Source organism: Zea mays, chromosome 3 (assembly GCF_902167145.1).
Source record: "Zea mays cultivar B73 chromosome 3, Zm-B73-REFERENCE-NAM-5.0, whole genome shotgun sequence".
Lineage (NCBI taxonomy): Eukaryota > Viridiplantae > Streptophyta > Magnoliopsida > Poales > Poaceae > Zea > Zea mays.
Genome location: NC_050098.1, coordinates 96805080 through 96833008, shown reverse-complemented (window position 1 = coordinate 96833008; position 27929 = coordinate 96805080). Strand labels below are relative to the sequence as shown.

At 51.0% G+C, this 27929-nt stretch overlaps 1 protein-coding gene across 8 annotated transcripts in view; it reads left to right on the top strand.

Moving 5' to 3' along the window:
* Positions 1-27929, top strand: part of LOC100279087 (quinolinate synthase, chloroplastic) — a 78007-nt gene that overhangs the window by 31628 nt on the left and 18450 nt on the right. For all 8 annotated transcript variants that reach the window (XM_035966242.1, XM_008675982.3, XM_008675986.3 and 5 more), the window contains exons 5-6: positions 19709-20218; positions 20707-20868. In XM_035966242.1, the coding sequence (XP_035822135.1) occupies positions 19709-20218; positions 20707-20868 (672 nt within the window). The remainder of the gene's footprint in view (positions 1-19708; positions 20219-20706; positions 20869-27929) is intronic.

Genomic DNA, 27929 nt, shown 5'->3' with positions numbered 1-27929 from the left:
CTGCTGCAGGAGGTGCTGCAGGCGGTCCATGGGGAGGGCCATGAGGGCATCCAGCGCACGCTGCACCGACTCCGCTGCGACTTCCACTTCCCTAACATGAAAAGTGTGGTGCAGGACCTTGTTCGTGCGTGTACATTGTGCCAGCGCAACAAGCCGGAACACCTCCACCCGACCGGACTGTTGCTGCCACTCCCAGTGCCACAAGGTGTTTGGTCGGACATCGCCATGGACTTCGTCGAGGCGCTGCCGCGCGTCCGGGGCAAGTCCGTCATCTTGACGGTGGTGGACCGTTTCAGCAAGTACGCGCACTTCATCCCCCTGGCGCACCCGAACTCGGCGGAGACTGTAGCCCAGTCCTCCACCGAAGTCGTGCGGCTGCACGGCATCCCGCAGTCCATCGTCTCCGACCGCGACTCAGTGTTCACCTCCAACTTCTGGGGCGAGCTGATGCGTTTCAGTGGCACCAAGCTACAGATGACGACGGCTTTCCACCCACAGTCGGATGGGCAGTCCGAGGCCGCTAACAAAGTCATCATCATGTACCTTCGATGCTTGATAGGAGATCACCCACACGACTGGCTACGCTGGCTGCCATGGGCAGAGTACGTCTTCAACACTGCCTTCCAGTCGTCGTTACGCGACATGCCGTTACGTGTCGTCTACGGGCGCGATCCTCCATCCCTGCGCTCCTATGCGCATGGTGACTCCCGAGTGCCGGCGGTGGCCCGCACAATGGAGGAGCACACGAAGTTCCTGGAGGACATTCGACACCGGCTCGAGCAGGCCCAAGCCCTGCAAAAGCACCACTATGAACGTCTTCATCGCGAGGTTACCTACCAGGCTGGCGACTGGGTCCTGCTTCGTCTTCGTCAGCGGCCTACTGCATCCATGCCCCAGGCCACGGCAGGCAAGCTCAAGCCTCGCTTCTACGAGCCATACCTCGTGGTCGAGCTCATCAACGACGTCGTAGTCCGTCAGGCCCTGCCTCCTCAAGTTCGACTCCACGACGTCTTCCACGTTGGGCTACTCAAGAAATTCCATGGCACCCCACCGCAAGGACCCCCAGCCCTCCCTCCTGTTCTTCATGGCGCGACCGTTCCAGAACCAGAGCGGGCTGTCAAGTCACGATTGGTGCGCGGCATGCGCCAGGTTCTCATTCAGTGGAAAGGGGCGTCACCAGCTTCATCATCATGGGAGGATATCGACTTGTTCCGTGCCAGGTATCCTCAATTTCAGCTCGGGGACGAGCTGCCTCTCGAGGAGGGGAGAGATGTAATGTACGGACAGACGTACACGCGGCGTCACAGGGCACGAGATGTGCGCTGCGCTGCTGAGCGTGCAGCACGCCTGAATCAGCAGGTGATCTCCTCTAGTGGCTAAGATTAGAAGGAAGAGAATAATTGATTGTTTCCCTTTTTGCCACTCTCCGATTAGAAGGAAGAGAGTGATTGGTTATTTCCCTTTTTGTTACTTTCCTTTGGTAGTCCTTAAGTCTAGGGTGATTGGTTATTTCCCTTTTGTTACTTTCCTTTGGCAGTCCTTAAGTCTAGGGAGATTGATTGGACCTGAGGCTATTTATAGCTGTAACCGCATATGGAGATGGCATCAATAATATTTCAGTCCAGTCTTCTACCTTCTCTCTAAGCCATACGCCTGGGGGCAAAACCCGACGAAGTGTTGAGCGGCGTGGGGGCATAACCCCGTCGTGATTTACCACGGAGCGAGAGTACAAGCTCCGTAGTCGAGGCCCGACGTCCCTACAGCATACGGCCCTTGACAAGGCGGTTGATTAAGTAAGTAGCAGTATGAAGGGCCTCGACCCAATACCGAGGAGCCATGGAGGCTTGAATCAACAAAGTGCGAATAATGTTGTTTGTTGTACACAACATACATTTGACTTTATCGTTCTGCGGTGAGGTGTAAGGACAAGACATGCGAAGCTGGACACCATGGTTGAGAAAGAATGTCTGAGTGGAGGAGTTATCAAATTCCCGACCATTATCACATTGAACATTCTTAACCGTGCGCCCAAATTGTGTAAGAACATAAGAGAAAAATGTAATAGTGGAGAAGGTGTCAGACTTTAGGTGCAACAGAAAGGTCCAAGAGTGAGAAGATAATATTTAAATCCTAAAATGCTAGCCAGAGTAGTCCACAAATCACAATGAACTAAATCAAAACACTGTGTAGCACGAGAGGATGACTGGGTGAAGGGAAGCCTAGTGTTTTTGCCTACTTGGCATGCATGACATACATGAATATTGGTAGGCTTATTACAGTCAACATTAGAAATGGTAGATAGCTTGGATAAACATAAGGGTTAGGATGACCAAGATGCCTGTGCCAAAGAGAAACAGGAGAAGCAACAACAACAAGAGCGTAGTGTGTAGTGGCCGGAGGAGCACGAACAACAGGGAGACTGATGGTGTAGAGCAACCCAAAGCTATTGCACCTGATGATCTCGTTCCTGGAAGTATGATCCTTAACAGAGGCCAAACGGGTCAAACTCCATGGAACAATTATTGTCAGTGGTAAAGTGACGAACAAATAAAAGATTCTTAATGATATCAGGAGTAACAAGCACATTATTAAGAAAAAACGGGTCGGGAAGAACCGTGTCGTCTACTGAGGTGACCGGCATACTGGACCCATTTCCAACAATGATGGTTGAAGGAATAGCAGAATTTGGAAGTAAAAAATGAGAGATGTTACCGAGATCTGGCGTCGTCTGATTCGAGGCGCCGGAGTCGGCGACCCATTCGGTGATCGACGAAGGCTGCTGAAGGGTCATCATGTTGAAGGATTGGGCCAGGGACGGCTGATCTTAGGCTCCCTGCCACGGAGTCCATGGAAACGAGGCAGACGCCTGTTGTTGCTGGGCACCATAGGGCTGCGCTGGAGTAGTGATGGGGGCCAGCGGGGGTGTGAGCTGAGGCACCCCCACGAGCGGTCCAGGGGCAGTGACGAAGGCCTGCTGCTGTTAGGGGCGATGCTGCTATTGTGGCCCTCCTGGAGTCGGACCACATAATACATAGATATTGTCTCAATCCAGGGATTATAGAATGAGGGCTAGGGGGACGGAGTGCTGACAGCAGGGGTGCTCCCATGTCTCTAAGGGTCTGTTTGGTTGGGCTGTGGCTGTGAAAAAAGCTGCTGTGTGATGTGAGCTGTGAAAAAAGCTGCTGTGGGCTGTGAGCTGTTAAAAAACTAAAAACCGTTTTATTGAAATCACTAAAAGTCGTTAAAAGTTGTTCGGTATATGTTTTCACAGTTCCATCCGAAAGCCACTAAAAGCAGGTCTATGGGTGCTTTCAATTTTGCACTGCGAGAAAGTCGGCTTTTAGAAAAAGCTACTTCCTGGATCTAGTCCTTTGGTTGGCTTTTGACTTTTAGGGGGCAAAAGCCAAAGTCAAAAGCCAAACCAAACACACCGTAAGCCTTCGCTGGTCCAGGAGCGGTGTGGCCGTGTCCCTGATTGTGACCACCAAACCCCCGACCGCTTTTCCCATGGCCACGTCCGCTGCCACGCCCCTGTCCCTGAGCAGGGGGGGCGTGACGAGGTAGAGAGGTGCGAGGGCTAGGAGTTGTTGGAGTAGAAACCTTGAGGTGGAGCCGAAGGCGTGTTGGGTCCAGCTGCAATTCCTCCAGAACAAGATCATCCCAGACCTTGTGGAAAGTCGCGAAGGGACGACTCCGCGTGATGATGGCCCGAAGATGTTCGTACCGCTTGTTCAGACCCCGAAGAACGTTGAGGACGAGGGTGTGGTCGGAGACCTTACAGCCGTGATTGCGGAGGGGGTCCGCCATGGCCTTCATCTTGCGACAGTAGTAGTTCATTGAGAGGTCGCCTTGGACGAAGTTGCGGAACGTGGCGTCGAGGTGGAGTGCGCACGTCACGCTGTTTCCGATGAACTGATGTTAAAGGGTCAGCCAGGCCTGCCGAGCAGTAAGACCTCGCTCCTCCCGAGCGAGGTCCTGTAGTTCGGTGTGATGGTGCCGAAGATCTAGGAGATGACGATGCTGTCCATCCGCTCCCAGGCCAGATCCGTGGAGGGAGCGTTATCGCAGAGGACGTGATCTTCGAGGGCGTAGCGCTTGAGGGTGAGCAACACTTGATCCCGCCAGCGAGCATAACCTGTTGACGAGGGGTCTAAAGTCGTAGTTACCAGCGAACGGATGTTTTGAACCCCACAGGCCTGCACGTGCAGGTTGATGATGATGGTCGCCTCGTCGCCTGATGGAGGCGGATTGGGGGGCGACGGGCTAGAGGACGACGATGCGAGCTGCCAGGCCGCGGCGGCTGCCTTGGCGTCCAGGGCTGTAGAGGCGGCCTGCTCTTCTTCCAGGAGAAGGGCGATGGCCCGGACACGAGCACGTGCAGCAGCCACGTCCTTCTCGGCGGTCTGAAGTGCGGCCATCTTCTCCGTGATCAGCTGCTGGATCACAGCAGCGTCGTCGACCATGGGAGAGAAGGGGCGGTAGAACCAGCGACCCTTAGGGAAGGAGGAGGGGGGCTGCTGCCCTGAGAGAGGAAGGAGGGTGGCGACAACCCTAGATAGGAGCGGAAGCGAGAAAAAAAATCAATGGCTCTGATTACCATGTTGGAAAGTTTGTGTCGCTAAATGTTGGATCTATTGACAAGCCCTAGAAGGCCAAATATATAGGCAGACAAGAGGAGGAAACCCTATGGCTGCTGTGTACAGGGAAGGAAAGTTCCTAGAAGGAAACCTTCAAGAAGGAAAGGCTCCATAAGGAAGCCACCTAGAAGGAAGGGCAGCAACACAGGGAAAACCTCCTATACAAGTATGGCGCAGCATCCATGACTTCCTATAATAGGATGGCGCAACATCCATGGGCAGGATCTATACATGAACATATGACAGTCCTGCCCTATCATGTGTGGACGCACATATGCCAGGCGCGGACACGCACGCGACGTGCGCCGCGCGGCTGAGCGCGTTGGGCAGGCGCCATAGGGATTAGATTAGGATGTTGTTTTGGAAATCCCTAGAATCAATCAAAGTTGTTTGGAAATCCCTAGAATCAAGGAGAGCCTTCTCCATGTCGGTTGGGCCATTGGCTATATATGCTTGTAATCACTTAACAATCAATTAAGCAAGAGTTATATCCTTAATCTCTCTCTCTGTTAAGTCTGAGGTTGAGGGGGATAACCTCATCGGCTACGAGCTGCGTAGCCGCGGTCCGGCTAGTCGGGGGCTCGACGCCCTTGACAACCTGGTATCACGGTCACGTCGGTCCTCTCCCACCCGCTCCACCCATTCTTCCACAGCCGCCGCCCACCACCCTAGCCCTCCACCATCGTCGTGGTCCTCCATCGCTTCCGCGCCGCAGCCAGCAGCCAGTAGCCATGAGCGATCCCACCATCGCCAATGGGACGGAGATGCTGAAATCCATCACCACGGAGATGAAAACCATGAAGTCCGACATGGAGGCTATGAAGGAGAAGTCGGCCTCGTCGACGGATAGCGGCGCCAGCGGAGGGGCCGCGCGATCTTGATCATCCCCAATTCCAAAAATTGGTTTTTCCCTGCTACGATGGCAAGACCGATCCGATGCTCTTCATCAACTAGTGCGAATCCTAATTTCGCCAACAGCGCACCTTGGCGGAGGAGCGCGTGTGGATGGCCTCGTACAATTTAGAGGCCGTCGTGCAACTTTGGTACATTCAACTCCAGGAGGACGAGGGTACGCCATCGTGGGGGCGGTTTGGGCCTCCCCTCCGCTCGGCCCCGCTGTTCGAGCTCGCCGAGTGCCGGCGTACAAGGACCGTGGAGTACTCCAATCGCTTCCAGGCCCTCCTGCCTCGCGTGGGTCGTCTTGATGAGGCCCAGCGCGTCCAGCTCTTCACCGGCGGACTCCTGCTGCCGCTCAGCCACGCCGTTCGCATCCACAACCCGGAGACGCTCGCGGCCGCCATGAGCCTGGCGCACCAAGTGGAGTTGATGGAGATCGACCGCCCGGTGCAGCCTCCCCCTCGGGCGCCCCCGCGCGGCCTCCTTCCCGTTCCCGCGCACCGGCCAGCGCTCCCGGCGCCCCAGCAGCCGCTGACGCTCCTTGCCCCTCCGATGGCCGGCTAGCAGGGTCGCGGCGAGGGCAACCAGAGGCGCCTCACCCCGGACGAGATGGCGGAACGGCGCCGTCTGGGCCTTTGTTTTAATTGCAATGAAAAATATACCCGTGGCCATAACAGGTTCCGCCGACACATCTTCTTCCTTGAAGGCGTGGAGATCGAGGACGCCACGGACGCCGCTGGCAACGCGGAGCACTACGCCGAGGCGCCCTGTTTTTCCCTGCAGGCCGTGGCCGGTGTTGGCTCAGCTGGTTTAGGCGTGAGCAGAAGGATTGTCCCCTCATATAAGGACCGGCTTGTCATTTTTACTACCTGTACTCCTTTATCGTACAACCACTCGAGACTGTGTGGGCAGTCACTCAATCCGAACTCGTGGGATCCAACCCCAGGGTTAAGAAGGCTGGGGAGCACCGGGAGGATAAGGAGGGGGAAAGTTTTGTCCGGTTTGGACATGGTGGTGGCCTGACTCCTTCCGGATAACCATTAAGGTTAGGACGTACGAGTAAGGAAAGAGATCCGGCATTCGGGTCTCGCGACGGTGAGATCGCAGAAACCGGGCTAGTGGGTAAAGTGTACCCCTCTGCGCAGAGTTGAAACCTATTCGAATAGTCTGTGTCCACTGGTATGGACGAGTCCGGTATGGTATGGCAATTAGAACTTTCTCTATGAGTTTCAAGAAAAGGGGAATGTGTGAATAAGTAGGTGTTAAGAAAGGAACTAAGGCCACGGGAGTGGGAAGCTCAGTGGCGGTTGAGTTTTTGGTTATTATAAGACTATGGGAAAAACCTTCAAGTATCTGCCTTTCTCTAAGAAAATGATGAGTGACCACAACTCCACCAAATTGAGCATGTATATCATAGGTCTCTTTCTCTCTACGGGAGCGGGGTGGGCTTGCGGAATACCTAGTGTATTCACCCAGATTTATTTATGTTTTTTCAGCAGCCGAGGACTTCTTTTCTGCTATGCTTGATTAAGAGGGCTGTGTCTGCACCCAGTTCTGCCTGTGGCTTGGGCTAGTATATTTTCCTACTGCGTTTCTTAATTTGGCTCTCTCGAGCTTGTACCCCGGTATTGTAATAATTTTTATCTAAACTCTGTACTATTTGAAGTAAGGAATGTGTTTACTAGCCTCCTGGGACTAGTAATTGTTTCACATTTGAGTCCCAAAGGATCGGGACGCTTCAGGTGGTATCAGAGCCCATAGGACTGGCTGTAGGACGCAGCCCTGACCTTAAAAACTTGCCCTAAAAAGAAAATACCTCTTACCCCAAGAAAAGTTTTCTCTTCTCCTCCCCGATTTTAACAAGGCCCTTCTTTTCCTATTCCAGATGGAAGACTCTCTGGCCATTAGGACATCCTACTGCTCAGAGGTGGAAGGGTTCCCGCATCTCCTGCGAAGCTGTGCGCTTCGCATGGGAATCCGCAAAAAGCCGGAATACGTCTGGACGGAACATATTGAAGGCGGAATAGTGAAATGCTCTATGGCAGTCTACCTGGGAGAAAGCCGAAATTACCCAAACCATCCTTCCTTCCAAGTCACTGTTACCTGATACCGTTTCCCCGATACTTGCCAAAATGTTGCCCGAAAAGCCCTCCGACAACTGTGTCAGAACTACAACAAAGTGATCTTTGAAACCCCCCTTCGCTACTTTCCACCCAGCAACAAGAATACCCCCACCTGGAGGAAAAGACTTCAGGCCCTATCAGGAGGAGATCCTATTGAGAATGATCCCACCATTGTCTACATGGCCAGATACCTTCACACCCTTGACAACCAATATGATGACCTCGCCCTCCACTGCACCTCCCTAACCTCCCGGGTGGAAAGCCTGGAGCAAAAAGTCAGGGAACTTTCAGAAGAAAAGGCGTCCCTTCAAGAGAGCCTCTCAATGGCTGAAGGAGAAGAGACCAATACCCGTGAAGCTTACCGCACCCTAAAAATGGACTATGATAAGAAACTGAAGAAGCTCGCCCCCGCAAGAAAAATCCGCAAGAAGACCAAAAGCCAAGGATGTCAGACTGAGCAGAAGGAAGAAAACCCTCCAAGGAACCCATCCGACACCGAAGAGATGTCCCTGGCCAGCCTTGATGACCTTCTCAAGGAATTTGGGGACACTTTAGAGAAGGAGTTCGGGAGTACCCTAGATAGCACTCGTGTGTGATGAGCTTGTGGTAGCAGGGTGTTGTGTTATGTAATGGCTTGATGTAATGAATAAAATAACTAGTTAAAAAAATGGCATGTGCATAATAGTGACTCTCTTCCCATGGCAGATGGCTTCGGATAGAACCACGCCTACCGCCTCCGGGATTGGAGCAAGACTTCCTCTAGGAGCTGAAGGAGAGGCTGGCGGAGAAGGGGGTGAGACCCACCTCCCCGCACCTCCGGAACTACCATTAGACCTAGCCCAAGTTCTGGCCAACCAAACCCGACTCATTGAAGTCCTCACTCGAAGTCTGGAAAACCAGCGCCCAGGCGGTGGAAGGCCACAGGACAGGATGGGAGAATTTTTAAGACTCAAGCCTCCCACGTTCGCGGGGTCCAGCAATCCCCTTGATGCAGATGACTGGCTTCGCACGATCAAGAGGAAGTTGGAAGCCATCGCTTGTCCCGAGAATCAGCGTGTTCAACTGGCAGCTCATCAGCTTTCATGAATGGCTTTAGCATGGTGGGACACTTTCAGTGAAGCCGTCAGAGATGCTACCTGGGCAGAATTCGAAGCAGCTTTCCGCGAACACCACGTACCCCAGGGGATAGTTCAACTCAAGGAGGATGAATTCCGGGAGTTAACTCAAGGCGGAAGGTCAGTCAGTGAGTATGTGCACAAGTTCACAGAGCTGGGCCGCTACGCGCCCGAGGATGTCAGCACCGAGGCTAGAAAAATGGCCCGTTTTCTGAAAGGGTTAAGACCCGAGCTTAAGACCATCCTCGCCAGCCAAGACTTCCACAGCTTCTCTCACCTCTCCAACAAAGCTATTCAAGTGGAAAGGGCAAAAGAGGAAGAAAAAGGGCACATCAAGAGGAAATTCCAAGTCATCCGAGCGCAACAGCAAGAACGTCACCAGAGAGCTCGACCCTTTGGGCTTCCACCCAGGGGTCCAAGCTTCAATAAACAGTCTGGACCCTCTCCATCACGCTACAGTCAGCAGAGTCAGAGCTCCCTTCAGGCACCCTCCGTTGCAAGCAACCAGCCGCCAGCAAACGCCTGTTGGCACTGCGGAGACCCCAGTCACTTCAAGAACAACTGCCCTCAGCTGAAGGCACCCGGACCAACCTACTCCAACTCGGTGAATGGCCCCAAGATTCCATCGGCACCCACCTCCAAGGCACTTCCTTCAAACAGCCAGCAGAGCAGGACTCAGTATCAGGGCAGAGCCCGGGTCAACCACGTCGACGCTCAAGAAGCTCAACAAGCCCCGGGAGTAGTGCTCGGTGAGTTCCTTGTTGAATTTACTCCCGCTACTGTGCTTTTTGATTCGGGAGCATCCCATTCTTTTATAGCCGCTAAGTTTGTGGAAAAGCATGGCATCCCCTCTACACCCCTAGCTATCCCTTTGGTCACCCGAACCCCGGGATCAGACCTCCTGTGCAAACTCAGATGCTCCCAAGTCAGAATCCTCTTAAGTAGGGTAGTGTTCCTGTCAGACTTAACCATCTTGCCATCCCAAGGAATTGATGTAATCTTAGGGATGGACTGGCTAGCTAAGCACAAGGGTATCATCAGCTGCGCAAGCAAGACTGTTCTCCTTACAGATCACCAAGGAAAGGCAGTTTCCTGTCAAGCCCAACCGCCCGCAAACGATCCGATGATGTTTAATCTAACAGCAGAGAGCATGTCTGTAATCAAGGAGTTTGAGGATGTATTTCCGGAAGAATTGCCCGGGATGCCACCAGAAAGAGGAGTAGAGTTCTATATAGATCTCATTCCGGCACTGCGCCCATCGCAAAGAGACCATACCGCATGGCCCCCACTGAATTGGCAGAATTGAAACTTCAGATTTCAGAACTACAACAAAAAGGATACATCCGTCCCAGTTCGTCTCCCTGGGGAGCACCCGTTCTTTTCGTTACCAAAAAGGATTGAAGTATGAGGATGTGTATTGATTATCGATCCTTGAACGAAGTTACAATCAAGAATAAGTACCCACTCCCTCGAATCGATGACCTCTTCGACCAATTACAGGGAGCCAAATACTTCTCCAAGATAGACCTCAGGTCAGGGTATCACCAACTAAGGATCAAGGAAGCAGACATTCAGAAGACTGCATTCGTCACCAGATATGGGCAATATGAATTCACAGTGATGCCATTTGGGCTAACAAACGCACCCGCCTTTTTCATGAATCTCATGAATAAGGTATTTATGGAAGAGTTGGATAAGTTTGTCGTGGTCTTTATCGACGACATCCTCATATATTCCAAGAGTCGCAAGGACCATGAGCATCACCTTCGAATCGTCCTCGGAAGACTCAGAGCACATCAACTTTATGCTAAACTCAGCAAGTGTGAGTTCTGGTTAGAGAAGATAGCTTTCCTGGGGGTATATCTTGACTGCAGAAGGGATAGAAGTGGACCCATCCAAGGTAGAAGCTGTCTCAAATTGGAAGCAACCATCCAACGTCAGTGAAGTTCGAAGCTTTCTGGGAATGGCAGGGTATTATCGTCGCTTTATCAAGGGTTTCTCCAACATAGCAAAGCCCATGACTGAACTTCTCAAAAAGGACAATAAGTTTGTGTGGACTCCCAAATGTGAAGAAAGTTTCCAAATCATCAAGGAGAAGCTTACAACCGCACCAGTTCTGACTCTGCTGGACATACACCAGGATTTTGTCATCTTCTGTGATGCTTCCAAGCAAGGCTTAGGGTGTGTCTTAATGCAAAATGAGAAAGTCATTGCTTATGCATCCCGATTACTCAAGCCGCACGAACAGAACTACCCTACCCACGATCTGGAATTGGCAGCCATAGTGCACGCCCTAAAAATATGGAGGCATTATCTGATTGGGAACAAATGCCACATCTTCACTGATCACAAGAGTCTAAAGTACATCTTCACGCAACCGGACCTCAACCTCCGTCAAAGAAGGTGGCTTGAATTGATCAAGGATTATGACCTCGAAATCCACTACCACCCCGGAAAGGCCAACGTAGTAGCAGACGCCCTCAGCCGAAAACCTTTCGGGGTTAAAGGAACAAACTTTCTGGGAGATTGGAAGAAAGAATCAACCCAGCTAAATGCATGTCTGGGAGACAACGGTGGCCTGGAAGTCAAGTCAAATCTAGAAGATCTCATATGCAAGGCCCAACGCCTGGACGCAGGGACAACCAGGCTTGTGGAAAGAACACGCAAGGAGCAACTTCCGGACCTTAGGACAGATAAGCAAGGAGTCCTCTGGTTCAAAAACCACCTGTGCGTGCCAGTGGGGGAGGCACGAGAAACCCTGCTCGATGAAGCCCACAACTCAGCTTACTCTATCCACCCAGGGATCACCAAGATGTACCTAGATCTCAAGGCCAGATACTGGTGGAAAGGGATGAAGAAGGAAATAGCACAGTATGTGGCCCGATGTGACACCTGTCAGCGAACAAAGGCCGAACATCAGAAGCCTTCAGGCCTACTTCAACCCCTCCCAATACCCGAATGGAAGTGGGAAGAAATAGGCATGGATTTCGTAATCGGACTGCCCCGATCACAGAGAGGAAATGATTCCATATGGGTAATAATCGATCGTCTCACCAAGGTGGCCCACTTCGTTCCAGTAAAGACCACTTTTGGAGGAGCAGCGCTTGCCCGAATATACCTTAAAGAGATAGTCAGGCTACATGGCATTCCACGGAAGATAGTATCAGATAGAGGAACGCAGTTCACTTCAAAATTTTGGAAGGGCCTTCAGCAAGCAATGGGCACCAAGCTAGATTTCAGCACTGCTTATCATCCCCAGTCAGATGGTCAAACCGAAAGAGTCAACAAGGTCCTTGAAGATTTACTCAGAGCCTGCGTGTTAACCTTCGACAGAGATTGAGAGTCCAGTTTGCCGTACGCCGAATTCTCGTACAACAACAGCCATCAGGCCAGCATCAAAATGTCACCATTCGAAGCACTGTATGGAAGAAAATGCCAGACTCCCCTAATGTGGTCCAATGTGGGGGAAAGGACACTAGAAGGACCCGACTTTGTTAAAGAAGCCGAAGAAAAAGTCGCTTTAATCCGCAGGAGGTTACTTGAAGCTCAGAGTCGACAGAAAAGTTACGCAGACAATAGGCGAAGGGAACTCAGATTTGAGGAAGGAGATTTTGTTTATCTCAAGGTTTCCCCGATGCGTGGTGTCAAAAGGTTCCAGATGAAAGGAAAACTGGCACCCCGTTTCGTCGGTCCCTACCCTGTCATTTCCCGAATAGGACCCGCGGCATACCGTCTTGAGCTACCAGAATCCATGTCAGATATTCACAATGTGTTCTATGTGTCTCAACTCCGCAAATGCCTAAAAGTACCAGAAACCCGCATCGAGGCAGAGGCAATTCAGATTCAAAAGGAAGCCAGTGAAGATTCTCGACTCAGCAGTCAGAAGGACCCGCAATTCAGAAGTGAAACTCTGTAAGGTTCAGTGGAGCAGAGATGGAGAAGAGGAAGCCACCTGGGAAAGTGAGGACTCTCTGAGGAAGGAATACCCTTACCTTTTCTCGAGCCCCGTCTGAATCTCGAGGGCGAGATTCCTTTAAGTGGGGTAGGTTTGTAGCATCCCAAAAATCCTAACCCAGGTTTGAAACCCTGATCTACCTTTTCCCCTCCCTCCATCCTCTAATTCCAAGACCTCCACTAAATTTTCTTTCATCATATGCATACATTTTGTTTGATCACAAAGCACCTCACTTAGATTCTATTTTCTAAACACTTAGAGTATCCACAAAATAATTTGTTCAAAAGAAAAAGGGGCAAAATGGGAAATAGGAATTAGAAAGTAAAAAGAAAAAGAGAAAAGCCTTCTCCTCTCCCTGCTGGACCGAATCCCGGCCCAAACCCGCGACCTCCCCTTCCCACGCGCCCGCACTCCTCTCTCGGCCCATCTTCGGTCTGCCTCCGCGCGCGCGCGCCAGCCCGCTCCACACCCCGCATCCCTCTCGCTGGCAAGGCGTCCCCACCCGTCAGCCGCCCTCTCTCTCGCGCGCTCGCTCCCTCTGGCAGAATGGCCCCGCTGGTCAGTTGCTTCGTCGTCCTTCCGTCGTCCCCTCACCGAAGTCACCTCCGGCCGTCGCCTCCGTCCTCCCCTCCGTCATCTCGCCACACAGGGAAGTTTGGCACCGCTCCGTCCTCCCCCCTTGACCAGCGTCCTCGCCGGTACCGCCCCGCCGTAGTGTCCCCTCGGCGGCGCTGTGCGGCATTAATGGCAGCACTGTGAAGCTCGCCGGAGCCAAGAAGCTCCACCGCCCCCCCTCCCCTCGGGCGCCTATAAAAGGGTCGCCCCGAGCTCCTTCTTCCTCAAACCAACCTCGGCCATCCCTCTCCTCCCCTCCCCCGAGCACAATTCGCGAAGCGCCGTCGTCGTCCTCCTCTCCGGTGAGTCCTCTCCTCCTCCTCCCTCTCCTTCTCCGATGGTCCCGCAAGAAATTAAGTGGGCCAAGCAGCTCCCTCACGTAGCCACGAACCCGAAGCACCACCTTCCAGCCCCCGTCCCCCACCCAGAGCCCACCGGCGGCGATCCCCGCCGTGGAACTCCGCCCCCTCCCCGTGGGCAGCCCCCTCCCAACCCTCTCCGGCCAAATTGAGCCTACCGTCGGAATTGCCAGCCTCCGCCCGTGCTAAACCACCCTCCCTTGGTCGAAGAACCGGGCCACCGGCAGCAAGCCGCCGTCAAGCTTCCCCGGCGGCCGGCTCTTCTCCCTCGCTCGGCCGGTTCGCCCCGCCGTCTGGCCGCGACACCGTTTCCCCCCCCCCCCGCTCTCGCTGGCATGTGGGCCCACAGCAACGCCGTCACCCTCGCAGCCGCGCCGTCTCCCCCTCGCTCTTGGGCCGCCGCTGGGCCGAAAGCGCTTCAGCGCGCGCGCTCGCGCCCGGGGTGGGCCAAAAGCCGTGTCCCCAGCCCAGGAAAGAGGAATTCTCTTTTCTTTTTCTTTTTCCACCCTTTTTCCCATTTAAATAGTTTTCTCAATATTTTATGCACCAAAAATTAGCAAAAAGGATTTCCAAGGTTACATACAATAATGTTGTTAGAAAATGGCACACTATGATTGATAAACCACTATTGATGTATTGTTTTACTGCCTGTTTCCTAGAAGAAGCGGGGACCGCAGATCCGGATCCCGTAGCTCCGGAAGAAGGGTCGGAGCCCGAACTTCCGGAAGTAGATCTTCTGTGCCAAGAGAGCTTCAACGAAGGCAAGTCCACCCTTCCCTTGATGCATAAATTACCCATTCTCTCTACCACTGCCTAGGCCGGAACTATGGGGGAATATTGCATTGTGAGTGAGAGATGGCCCACATTAACATATTCATTCTGGATACGAAATGTGGATTGGGAAGAAAGGAAATGTGTTTTCTTCAAATAAAGTCTCCTCTTGAAAAGTTTTGCGATGAAGGGTACTCACCCTCATCACCCTGGGAGTGGGATGATCAGGGACTCCCTGGTTTAGGGGAGGGCCTAAGGTGTTGGCTCAGCTGGTTTAGGCGTGAGCAGAAGGATTGTCCCCTCATATAAGGACCGGCTTGTCATTTTTACTACCTGTACTCCTTTATCGTACAACCACTCGAGACTGTGTGGGCAGTCACTCAATCCGAACTCGTGCGATCCAACCCCAGGGTTAAGAAGGCTGGGGAGCACCGGGAGGATAAGGAGGGGGAAAGTTTTGTCCGGTTTGGACATGGTGGTGGCCTGACTCCTTCCGGATAACCATTAAGGTTAGGACGTACGAGTAAGGAAAGAGATCCGGCATTCGGGTCTCGCGACAGTGAGATCGCAGAAACCGGGCTAGTGGGTAAAGTGTACCCCTCTGCGCAGAGTTGAAACCTATTCGAATAGTCCGTGTCCACTGGTATGGACGAGTCCGGTATGGTATGGCAATTAGAACTTTCTCTATGAGTTTCAAGAAAAGGGGAATGTGTGAATAAGTAGGTGTTAAGAAAGGAACTAAGGCCACGGGAGTGGGAAGCTCAGTGGCGGTTGAGTTTTTGGTTATTATAAGACTATGGGAAAAACCTTCAAGTATCTGCCTTTCTCTAAGAAAATGATGAGTGACCACAACTCCACCAAATTGAGCATGTATATCTGTCATGGGCATCATAGGGAGCGAGACGCAACAGCCAGGCTGGGATAAGGCTAGAGAATAAGATTGAGATGAGCTGGGATAAGGCTAGAGAATAAGATTGGGATGAGAGAATTGTGGAGAGTTGGTTAGCATCAGATAAGTCCAAGAAAGTAGGAGTTAGTTGAGAGTTTGTAGGAGAAGTTGGTTAGCCATAGGGCTATTTATAAGCCGCATGGCAGCAGGGAATAAATCAAGCAAGATCATTACCAAACCAATCTCTCTCCCTTGCAATGACCCTCTCAAGCGCCTAGGGCTGCTACCCTAGAACCAAGCCTGCGGCAGAGGGGTATAACCTCGCCGGAGAAGACAACTATCCCCATGGACCGAAGGTCCATGACACCTGGTATCAACTACAGGTTATCCTTACCACCACCAGTCGCCGCGCCATCAACCACCGCAACGCCCTCCCACCCGCCCTCTCCAACTCCAGATGCATTCACTCGGCTCGAAGAGAGTTTTGGCCGTCTCGAAGAGAAGTGGGATCAGTTCGTTGTGATGTTCCACCGCTACAAGGAGAAGACAGAGAAGGAACTCCAAGCAGCGGTGCGGCTTCAGGCGGCAGCGCGAGGGTTCCTGGCACGCCGCCAGGTACAGCCCCTTCGTGGGGAGAAGCACCTTGTTGTGGCCTCCAGGGCCACCCCATGGCCGTCATCACATGAGCAGGCCGTGGTGCGCCTGCAAGCCGCAGTGCGCGGCTTCCTTGTTAGGCGGGCAGTGCGGAAGCTGCACTTGCTAATCAGCTCATCGCTGCACCAACTCGCAGCCTGCGCGCCCAACCAACATGTCTCGTCTATACTTTTTGAACCCCCTGCAGAAGTCGAGATCTGGGTATGCAGCCCCCCTGCACGGCCAAAGAGGGTCGTCTCCTTCATTCGGGCAACTGCCTTGGTGCTGGACATACCCAACATAAGAACGGACCGGTTCCTCTTTCACCTTTCATCCAACGTGAAGTCCGCAGTTCAGCTCTTTCCTTGGGATCCAGGAGGACAGGAGGACATAGCTGCAGTTCAAATTTATATTTTAGTTTCACAATTATTTTGTATTTTCGTCTTAAATAATAAAGGTAAGCCGAGATGTAAAAGGCTTAACCTTAAGTCGTGTCAGGTAAGTCTATGGCAGCTCGAGGACGAGCTGGTCCTCAAGGGAGGGGGAGATGTCATGGGCATCATAGGGAGCGAGACGCAACAGCCAGGCTGGGATAAGGCTAGAGAATAAGATTGAGATGAGCTGGGATAAGGCTAGAGAATAAGATTGGGATGAGAGAATTGTGGAGAGTTGGTTAGCATCAGATAAGTCCAAGAAAGTAGGAGTTAGTTGAGAGTTTGTAGGAGAAGTTGGTTAGCCATAGGGCTATTTATAAGCCGCATGGCAGCAGGGAATAAATCAAGCAAGATCATTACCAAACCAATCTCTCTCCCTTGCAATGACCCTCTCAAGCGCCTAGGGCTGCTACCCTAGAACCAAGCCTGCGGCAGAGGGGTATAACCTCGCCGGAGAAGACAATCCCATGGACCGAAGGTCCATGACAATATCATAGGTCTCTTTCTATCTACGGGAGCGGGGTGGGCTTGCGGAATACCTAGTGTATTCACCCAGATTTATTTATGTTTTTTCAGCAGCCGAGGACTTCTTTTCTGCTATGCTTGATTAAGAGGGCTGTGTCTGCACCCAGTTCTGCCTGTGGCTTGGGCTAGTATATTTTCCTACTGCGTTTCTTAATTTGGCTCTCTCGAGCTTGTACCCCGGTATTGTAATAATTTTTATCTAAACTCTATACTATTTGAAGTAAGGAATGTGTTTACTAGCCTCCTGAGACTAGTAATTGTTTCACATTTGAGTCCCAAAGGATCGGGACGCTTCAGTTCCCTTCCTTTCAGCTCGAGGACGAGCTGGACTTCGAGGCGGGGAGAGATGTCATGTGCGAACGCACATATGCCAGGCGCGGACGCGCATGCGACGTGCACCGCGCGGTTGAGCGCGCTGGGCAGGCGCCGCAGGGATTAGATTAGGAAGTTGTTTTGGAAATCCCTAGAATCAAGGAGATCCTTCTCCATGTCGGTTGGGCCATTGGCTATATATGCTTGTAATCACTTGACAACCAATTAAGCAAGAATTATATCCTTAATCTCTCTCTCTCTCTCTCTCTCTTTGTTAAGCCTGTGGTTGAGGAGGATAATCTCACCAGAGAGGACGGTCGACGGCTACGAGCTGCGTAGCTGCGATCCAGCTAGTCGGGGGCTCGACGCCCTTGACATGCCCCCGACACACAAAGCATCTAATACAAGTATTCTAACAAAATCCATGGATTAGGGATATATGGTTAGGATTATACTAATCTAATTCATCCAATGTAGAAAAATGTAAACATGTGTCGGCTTTACTATGAACGCAAATACAAATATGAAAATTTTCTTAGTTTCTCAATGTACAAAAATGTTTTGACTTCAATAACTCTTGGGTAATGGAATTGTTAGAGTGGATCCACTAACCCGTACTCAAAAGCTTAAGCTGTTAGAAGGTATGCAATCCACGCATACACTTCAACACCCCCACTCACATGCAACCAGAGAGAAAGGCTCAAACGTGGAAATAAAGGGGTGGAGGCACAAATAAAGCCTCTGCTAGGATTCGAACTCAAGAGTCAAGACCTATGTCTCTGATACCATGTTAAAGTGGACGCACTAACCAGGTCAACCTAAAAGCTTAAGCTTTTAGGCGAAGGTATGCAATTCATCTATACACTTCACACAGGAATATATGAATGGATCACTTGATGGGTTCTATTATTCTTGTCAATGGGCTGGAATTTGTCCATCTCATTGTTATGGGCCTTAAGCCCATTATCTAGGTCAGTATAGTTAGGTTAGACGCGACCACTGTTCACGTGCGGTACTGTAGCGCGTGAATAGTGCCGGCCAGATAGGGTTTGTTATGTTGCTTAGCTATTAAGTTAGGGTTACCTCTCTATATAAGGAGGGGCAGGGTGTTAGTTGAGATAAGCAAGAAGAATAGATCTGGTTTACTCATAGGGCCTCCTACGAGAGGGCTGAGTACCGGGACTATCTTGCGAGTGCATCACAGTTCACAACAAATTGGTACCGGAGCCACTACACGCGCATCGCCACCATGGCCAGCGCGCACGACGATCTTGTGACCTACTCCGCCAAGATGGACCTCATCCTCGCGCAACTCGCCACCATCAATGCCCGTTTGGATTCCCACGACGCTCGTCTAACCAAGCTCGAGCAGGCGTGGGTCAGCCCCTCTGCTTCTACCGCGGGCTGCTTGGGCGCGAGCGAGGGCGGCCAGGGCGCGGGCGGAGGCGGCCAGGTCGAGGACGATGGGCTGCAACCCGACACACCCAGGGAGGAGGTGGAGGCGGTGTTCTACGTTGTGGTGGCCGTGCCACTGCTGCAGCCCGCCTTCGTGCTCGTGGAGGTCCAGGCGTGGCCCGACCGTGCGCGGATCTGCTCGCCCAATCTGCAACAATCGGCCACCATGGTGGCCCAACCTGTAGAGGTGCTGTTGCGGGATAACCCTCCACGCCACAGCTACCAATCCTCCGCGTCGTGGCCATCAATCTTCTGCACCACAGACAACCATCTGCTGTGTCGTCGCAGCTGTGGTCGACGTCAGCCACCTTGGCCACCGCCGCGGCGTGGTCAACTGAGCTACAACACCGGAGGGTGCCACCGACCTTCGCCAGGCGCAGGGAGCCCTCTGCGCCACTACAGCCGCGTCCGTCATCGGTCGATCTGGCCGCCGACGCGTCCTCCTTCGGTAGATCCAACCAATTTTTTTTCTAGGAGAATAAAAGACTAAGTCGAGATGTAAAAGACTTAGTATTGAGTCATTAAGTGCTAGTTTAGTATGGGTCAATTCTTCTTGACTACAACTCGCGGACGAGCTGTTTTTAAGGAGGGATGGAATGTTATGGGCCTTAAGCCCATTAGCTAGGGCATTATGGTTAGGTTAGACGCGACCACCGGTCACGCGCGGTTACTGTAGCGCGTGAATAGTGTCGGCCAGATAGGGTTTGTTATGTTGCTTAGCTTTTAAGTTAGGGTTACCTCTCTATATAAGGAGGGGCGCAGGGTGTTAGTTGGGGGAAGCAAGAAGAATAGATCTGGTTTACTCATAGGGCCTCCTACAGGAGGGCTGAGTACCGGGACTATCTTGCGAGTGCATCACAGGCCACAACACTCATCAATCTTTAATATCATGTTTTTTTCTTCTTTTTATGATTTGCGCTACATTTGGTCTTAGTTGATTTACAATCTATGCTTATCCCTTCTGTAACAATTGTTTGCTGATATGCAGGGTGGTAACTGTATGGTACATGACATGTTTGGCCATGAGGTTGTGGGGAAAATAAAGGAACAATATTGTGATGCATTTCTAACAGCACACTTTGAGGTCCCTGGAGAAATGTTCTCTTTGGCAATGGAAGCAAAACGGAGAGCAATGGGAGTTGTTGGATCCACTCAGAATATCTTGGATTTCATTAAGGATCATGTGATGGGAGCTCTGGACAGAAATGTAGATGAACACCTTCAGTTTGTGCTAGGAACAGAATCAGGGATGATCACTTCAATTGTTGCTGCTGTTCAGGAATTACTTCATTTGTATTCTTCTCAAGAGAGAGCAAACATCGAAGTAGAAATTGTGTTTCCAGTATCTTCGGATGCAATTTCTAAGACATCGAATGGTTCTCATCATGTTGGTTCTTCAATGGCTACTGATTTGAATAGTCTTACTATTGTTCCTGGTGTGAGTTCTGGCGAAGGCTGCTCCATTCATGGTGGTTGTGCCTCGTGTCCCTACATGAAGGTTGGTGCCACCTTTCTGTTTGTCATAAATATTTTGCTACAATACAATACCAGTACCTCACCTGTTGCCTTGATAACAGGTCTCTATGAGAGTGTCATCTACTGTATCTTATTTTGAATGCTGTTTTTTTATTGCTAAGATGAAAAATAATCTGTAGGATGTGATGAAACGGAGAAGTACAATATATGTATCTGTCCATAGAAAATAGTCTCTCTGACACAGAAAGCCAATAAAAATCCATATTCACAAAGTTTTTGTCAGTATTCAATACTCAATACTTTTGGGCACGTATTGAATAATTCATGCCCCCTGTTTTCCAAGTTTTGTTGGTTCATTTGGAATCCCCAAATATTCATGCTACAAGTGCTGATACCATTTTCCTTTAAAACATCCATAATTATTGTTATGGTCCTACAATGCTCTATTATCGACAATACATGCAGTAAATTATGATGTGGTTACTGATTAATGCTACTGAATTTATGCAGATGAATACCCTGGGGTCGCTACTTAAAGTTTGCCATCAGCTTCCTGATAAAAACAACAAATTATCTGTATACCAAGCTAACAGAATTAATGTTAGGACTCCTCTCGGAAAATCAGTTGCAGAGGTTGGGTGTGAGCCTATTCTGCATATGCGGCATTTCCAGGTCTCTCCCATCGTATTGCTCTATATTTTTACCCTTGATGTTCAATTGTCATAATTTCGCTCTTCACTGCACTAAAGTACTGATTTCTTTTTTTCCTAGAATAAATGGTATTGCTGCAGGCCTCTATTTAGTGGACATTTAACTTACAAGAGCTCCAAATCTTTCATATGCTAATGAATCTACCAAACTTTAATGTTTCATAATAACTCAATCAAATAGCTGTAATGAATTGCAAGAGAAGCATGGATTCTCATGTGCGAAAAATGTTAGTGGTTGTGGTGCTAATCATACTGTATTAATTCTATAACATGAAAATTAGGTTGTCCAAAAAATTCGCACAGGTGAAATAAACTATTCAAACTTGAGCCTCTGCCAGAGCTTCCCTATGCTAAGCTTTAGTAGATTAATGAGGCGAACTCCCTATGCTAAACTATTCTGTAACAATTGTTTGCTAAGCTCCGCCCGACCCAGGGCTCGGACTCGGGCTAAGACCCGGAAGACAGCGAACTCCGCTCCGCCCGACCCAGGGCTCGGACTCGGGCTAGGACCCGGAAGACGGCGAACTCCGCTCCGTCCGACCCAGGGCTCGGACTCGGGCTAAGACCCGGAAGACGGCGAACTCCGCTCCGTCCGACCCAGGGCTCGGACTCAGGCTCAGCCCCAGAAGACGGCGAACTCCGCTTCGCCCGACCCAGGGCTCGGACTCCGCCCTGGCCTCTACCGAACGACCTCCGCCTCGCCCGACCCAGGGGCTCGGGCTCGGGCTCGGCAACGGAAGACAGACTCGACCCCAGCTTCGGAGGAGCCCCCACGTCGCCCGACCTCGGGCGTGGGCCCGCCACGTCAACAGGGAGCGCCATCATCACCCTACCCCAAGCCGACTCGGGCCGCAGAGAACAAGACCGGTGTCCCATCTGGCTAGCTCCACCAGATAGGCAATGATGGCGCCCCGCGTGCCCTGTGACGACGGCGGCTCTCAGCTCCCTTACGGAAGCAGGGGGACGTCAGCAAGGACTCGACCGCTCCGACAGCTGTCCCTCCGCCAAGCTCCGTTGCTCCTCCGACAGCCACGACATCACACCAGCAGGGTGCCAAGATCTCTCCGGCTGCCACATTGGCATGTACTTAGGGCGCTAGCTCCCCCTCCGCTAGACACGTAGCACTCTGCTACACCCCCATCGTACACCTGGATCCTCTCCTTACGACTATAAAAGGAAGGACCAGGGCCTTCTTAGAGAGGGTTGGCCGCGCGGGAACGAGGACGGGACAGGCGCTCTCCTGGGGCCGCTCGCTTCCCTCACCCGCGTGGACGCTTGTAACCCCCTACTGCAAGCGCACCCGACCTGGGCGCGGGACGAACACGAAGGCCGCGGGATTTCCACCTCTCTCACGCCCGTTTCCGGCCACCTCGCCTTCCCCCCCTTCGCGCTCGCCCACGCGCTCGACCCATCTGGGCTGGGGCACGCGGCACACTCACTCGTCGGCTTAGGGACCCCCCGGTCTCGAAACGCCGACAGTTGGCGCGCCAGGTAGGGGCCTGCTGCGTGCTGACGAACAGCTTCCCGTCAAGCTCCAGATGGGCAGTCTCCAGCAACCTCTCCGGCCCGGGACGATGCTCCGTTTCGGGAGTCTTGAGTTCATGTCCTTCGACGGCAGCTACGACATGATACTCCTTCCACCGCCACGCGACAACGACAATGGCGGCCGACAACCCGCCCGCCGGCGGCGGAATCGACGACATCTTCCCCGCATGGTGGAAGAACAACATTCGAGCTCGCCCCGTCCTCTCCCCCGCCAACGGAGGAGGAGGCGGGGCAACCAAGGCCAAGCGGGAGGCCGCGCTTCGTCGGCTGTCGAGCGAATCGACGTCCCCAGCGCCCCAACGGAGGGCACGCCTTTGTGAAGAGAAACGGCTCTGATACCAATTGAGAGCACCTAGAGGGGGGTGAATAGGTGATCCTGTAAAAACTTAACTTATAGCCACAAAAACTTGTTAGGGGTTAGCACAATAATTGCCAAGTGGCTAAAGAGGAGATCTTGCACAATACGACAATCACAGAGAATTCAACACAAAGTAGACACGGTGATTTATCCCGTGGTTCGGCCAAGTACAAAACTTGCCTACTCCACGTTGTGGCGTCCCAACGGACGAGGGTTGCAATCAACCCCTCTCAAGCGGTCCAAAGACCCACTTGAATACCACGGTATTTTGCCTTGCTTATCTTTATCCCACTTGCGAGGAATCTCCACAGATTGGAGTCTCTCGCCCTTACACTTAAGATTCACAAAGAAGCACGGAGTAAGGGAGGGAAGCAACACACACAAATCCACAGCGAAATGCGCACACACACGGCCAAGATTCGAGCTCAAAGACTATCTCACAGTTTCTCACAAGAACGGAGCTCGAATCACTTAGAATCACAAACGAATGCGCAAAGACTTAGTGTGGATGATCAAGAATGCTCAAGAGTTGCTTGGTGTGCTTGGTGTATCCCTCCATGCGCCTAGGGGTCCCTTTTATAGCCCCAAGGCAGCTAGGAGCCGTTGAGAACAAATCTGGAAGGCCATCTTTGCCTTCTGTCGTCGGGCGCACCGGACAGTCCGGTGCACACCGGACAGTGTCCGGTGCCCGATTCCTTTCCTTAATTGGCGAAGCCGACCGTTGCAGATGCGGGAGCCGTTGGCGCACCGGACATGTCCGGTGCACACCGGACAGTCCGGTGCCCCCTTCCGACCGTTGGCTCGGCCACGTGTCCCGCGCTGATCGCGCGGCCGACCGTTGGCCCTGGCCGACCGTTGGCTCACCGGACAGTCCGGTGCACACCGGACAGTCCGGTGAATTTTAGCCGTACGCCGTCAGCAAATTCCTGAGAGCGGCCTCTTCGGCCGAGGCAGCCTGGCGCACCGGACACTGTCCGGTGCACCACCGGACAGTCCGGTGCCCCAGACCGAAACAGCCTCTTGGCTGTACACAGCCAACTTTCTTCTTCTCTTCTTCTTCCTGTTTCTAATACTTAGACAAGTATATTAGTACATAAAACCAATGTACTAAGACTTAGAAACATACCTTTGCTCTAGATTTGCACTTTGTTCATCCATGGGCATTGATTCACATTTAAGCACTTGTGTTGACACTCAATCACCAAAATACTTAGAAATGGCCCAAGGGCACATTTCCCTTTCAATCTCCCCCTTTTTGGTGATTTATGCCAACACAACATAAAGCAACTAGAACAAGTGCAAAATCACTTCAAATAAAGCTCAAATTTATTTTGATTCAATTTTGACATATATGGATCAATCTATGCCACCACTTGGTTTGTTTTTGCAAATCAAAATCAAATCTCTATCTCTAAGTCAAACACACATGTTGAAGCATAAAGAGAGTCATTCCAAAAAAGATTGATCAAAGATTTCAAAAACTCCCCCTATTTCCCATAATCAATACTTCTCCCCAGAAGAAGCAATAAGAGACAATAAAAGAGTTTGACAAAACAAAAACTCTATTCTACTATTTTCAAAATCTCTCAAGTGGTAGCTGATCCATTTATCGCTTTGGCCTTTATTTTCTCCCCCTTTGGCATCAAGCACCAAAACGGGATCAATCTTGGCCCCTTAACCCCATTGCCTCACCAAAGTCTTCAATTAAGAGCAAATGGCAATAAGATTTCATGAGATGAACTTGGAATAAGTTACCCTCTCATCGGAGTGCAGTGGAAGTCTTTCATGGTCCAAGTCCACCTTTTCCCTTTCAATCCTCCTTCGAGACTCCTTTGTTGAGGTCGGTGTGTCCGTCGGTCCCCATCGGAGTCTTTGCGGGCTTGGCGTCCTTCATCCCAAACCGCTTTAGCAGATCTTGCGTGTACTTTGTTTGGGAGATGAAGGTGCCGTCCTTGAGTTGCTTCACTTGGAACCCAAGGAAGTAGTTCAACTCGCCCATCATCGACATCTCGAATTTCTGCGTCATCACCCTGCTAAACTCTTCACAAGACTTTTGGTTAGTAGAACCAAATATTATGTCATCGACATAAATTTGGCACACAAACAAATCACCATCACATGTCTTAGTGAACAGAGTTGGATCGGCTTTCCCAACCTTGAAAGCATTAGCAAGTAAAAAGTCTCTAAGGCATTCATACCATGCTCTTGGGGCTTGCTTAAGTCCATAGAGCGCCTTAGAGAGCTTACACACGTGGTCGGGGTACCGTTCATCCTCGAAGCCAGGGGGTTGCTCCACGTACACCTCCTCCTTGATTGGCCCATTGAGGAAAGCGCTCTTCACATCCATTTGGTACAACCTGAAAGAATGGTGAGCGGCATATGCTAGCAAGATTCGAATTGACTCTAGCCTAGCCACAGGAGCAAAAGTCTCCTCGAAATCCAAACCTGCGACTTGGGCATAACCTTTTGCCACAAGTCGAGCCTTGTTTCTCGTCACCACCCCGTGCTCGTCCTGTTTGTTGCGGAACACCCACTTGGTTCCCACAACATTTTGCTTTGGACGAGGCACCAGTGTCCAAACTTCATTGCGCTTGAAGTTGTTGAGCTCCTCCTGCATGGCCAATACCCAATCCGGATCTAGCAAGGCCTCCTCTACCCTGAAAGGCTCAATAGAAGAGACAAAGGAGTAATGCTCACAAAAATTAGCTAATCGATATCGAGTAGTTACTCCCTTGCTAATGTCACCCAGAATTTGATCGACGGGATGATCCCTTTGAATCATCGCTCGAACTTGGGTTGGAGGTGCCGGTTGCGCTTCTTCCTCCATCACTTGATCATCTTGTGCTCCCCCTTGATCAAAAGCCTCCACTTGAGGTACCTGTTCGTCATCTTCGGTTGGGGGATGCACCATAGTTGAGGAAGAAGGTTGATCTCGTTCATCTTGTTCCTGTGGCCGCACTTCTCCAATCGCCATGGTTCTTATAGCGGCTGTCGGAACATCTTCTTCATCTACATCATCACAATTAACAACTTGCTCTCTTGGAGAGCCATTAGTCTCATCAAATACAACGTCGCTAGAGACTTCAACCAAACCCGATGATTTGTTGAAGACTCTATACGCCTTTGTATTTGAGTCATAACCTAACAAAAACCCTTCTACTGCTTTGGGAGCAAATTTAGAATTTCTACCCTTCTTTACTAGAATGTAGCACTTGCTCCCAAATACACGAAAGTACGATACATTGGGTTTGTTACCGGTTAGAAGCTCATATGACGTCTTCTTGAGTAGGCGGTGAAGGTAGACCCTGTTGATGGCGTGGCAAGCCGTGTTCACGGCTTCCGACCAAAAACGCTCGGGGGTCTTGAATTCTCCAAGCATAGTCCTCGCCATGTCGATTAGCGTCCTGTTCTTCCTCTCTACCACACCATTTTGCTGTGGTGTGTAGGGAGCGGAGAACTCGTGCTTGATCCCTTCCTCCTCAAGGAACTCCTCCACTTGAAGGTTCTTGAACTCCGACCCGTTGTCGCTCCTTATCTTCTTCACCTTGAGCTCAAACTCATTTTGAGCTCTCCTGAGGAAGCGCTTGAGGGTCCCTTGGGTTTCAGACTTATCCTGCAAAAAGAACACTCAAGTGAAGCGGGAAAAGTCATCAACAATAACTAGACCATACTTACTCCCTCCTATGCTCAGATAGGCGACGGGTCCGAAGAGGTCCATGTGTAGCAGCTCCAGGGGTCTTGATGTGGTCATCACATTCTTGCTGTGATGTGCTCCTCCCACTTGTTTACCTGCTTGACAAGCTGCACAAGGTCTATCTTTTTCGAAATGTACGTTAGTCAAACCTATCACGTGTTCTCCCTTTAGAAGCTTGTGAAGGTTCTTCATCCCCACATGTGCTAAGCGGCGATGCCACAGCCAGCCCATGCTAGTCTTAGCTATTAAGCATGCATCTAGACCGGCCTCCTCTTTTGCAAAATCAACTAAATAAAGTTTGCCGTCTAATACACCCTTAAATGCTAGTGAACCATGACTTCTTCTAAAGACAGACACATCTACATTTGTAAATAGACAGTTATACCCCATGTTGCATAATTGACTAACAGATAGCAAATTATATCCAAGAGACTCTACTAAAAACACATTAGAGATAGAGTGCTCATTAGAAATTGCAATTTTACCTAACCCTTTTAGCTTGCCTTGATTCCCATCACCGAATATAATTGAATCTTGGGAATCTTTATTCTTGACGTAGGAGGTGAACATCTTCTTCTCTCCCGTCATATGGTTTGTGCATCCGCTATCAATAATCCAGCTTGAACCCCCGGATGCATAAACCTGCAAGGTAAATTTAGGCTTGGGACTTAGGTACCCAACTCTTGTTGGGTCCTACAAGGTTAGTCACAATTGTCTTAGGGACCCAAATGCAAGTTTTGTCACCCTTGCATTTTGCCCCTAATTTCCTAGCAATCACCTTTCTATCCTTTCTACAAATTGCAAAGGAAGCATTCAAAGCATGATATATTGTAGAAGGTTCATTAACTTTCCTAGGAATATTAACAACATCTCTTCTAGGCATATTATGAACAACATTCCTTCTACCAACATTTCTATCATGCACATATGAAGAACTAGAAGCAAACATAGCATGAGAAAAATCATCGCAAGCATTATAACTCCTATAAGCATTTCTAGTTTGTCTTCTATCATTATACAAAAAGGCATGGTTCTTTTTAGCACTAGTAGCCATAGGGGCCTTCCCTTTCTCCTTAGCGGGAATGGGAGCCTTATGGCTTGTTAAGTTCTTGACTTCCCTCTTGAAGCCAAGTCCATCCTTAATTGAGGGTGTTAAGGCCCATAAGGCCCATATTGCCTATATGCCTATATATATGCTACAGTACCCGTGGGGGTGATCATCTCGCCTAATCCAAGGTTAGTCACATGGTATCAGAGGAGGTCACGATTAGGGTTTCTTAGATTTTTTTTTCCAGCCACCATCTCTCCTTCCGGCCGCCGTCGCGGTCTTCTCCGCCGCCGTCGCGGCCCTACCGCCTGCGGCCTCATCTGCGCGGATCCCGCCCGCTGCCGTCCAGATCCGGCCGCCGCCGCCACCCAGATCCGT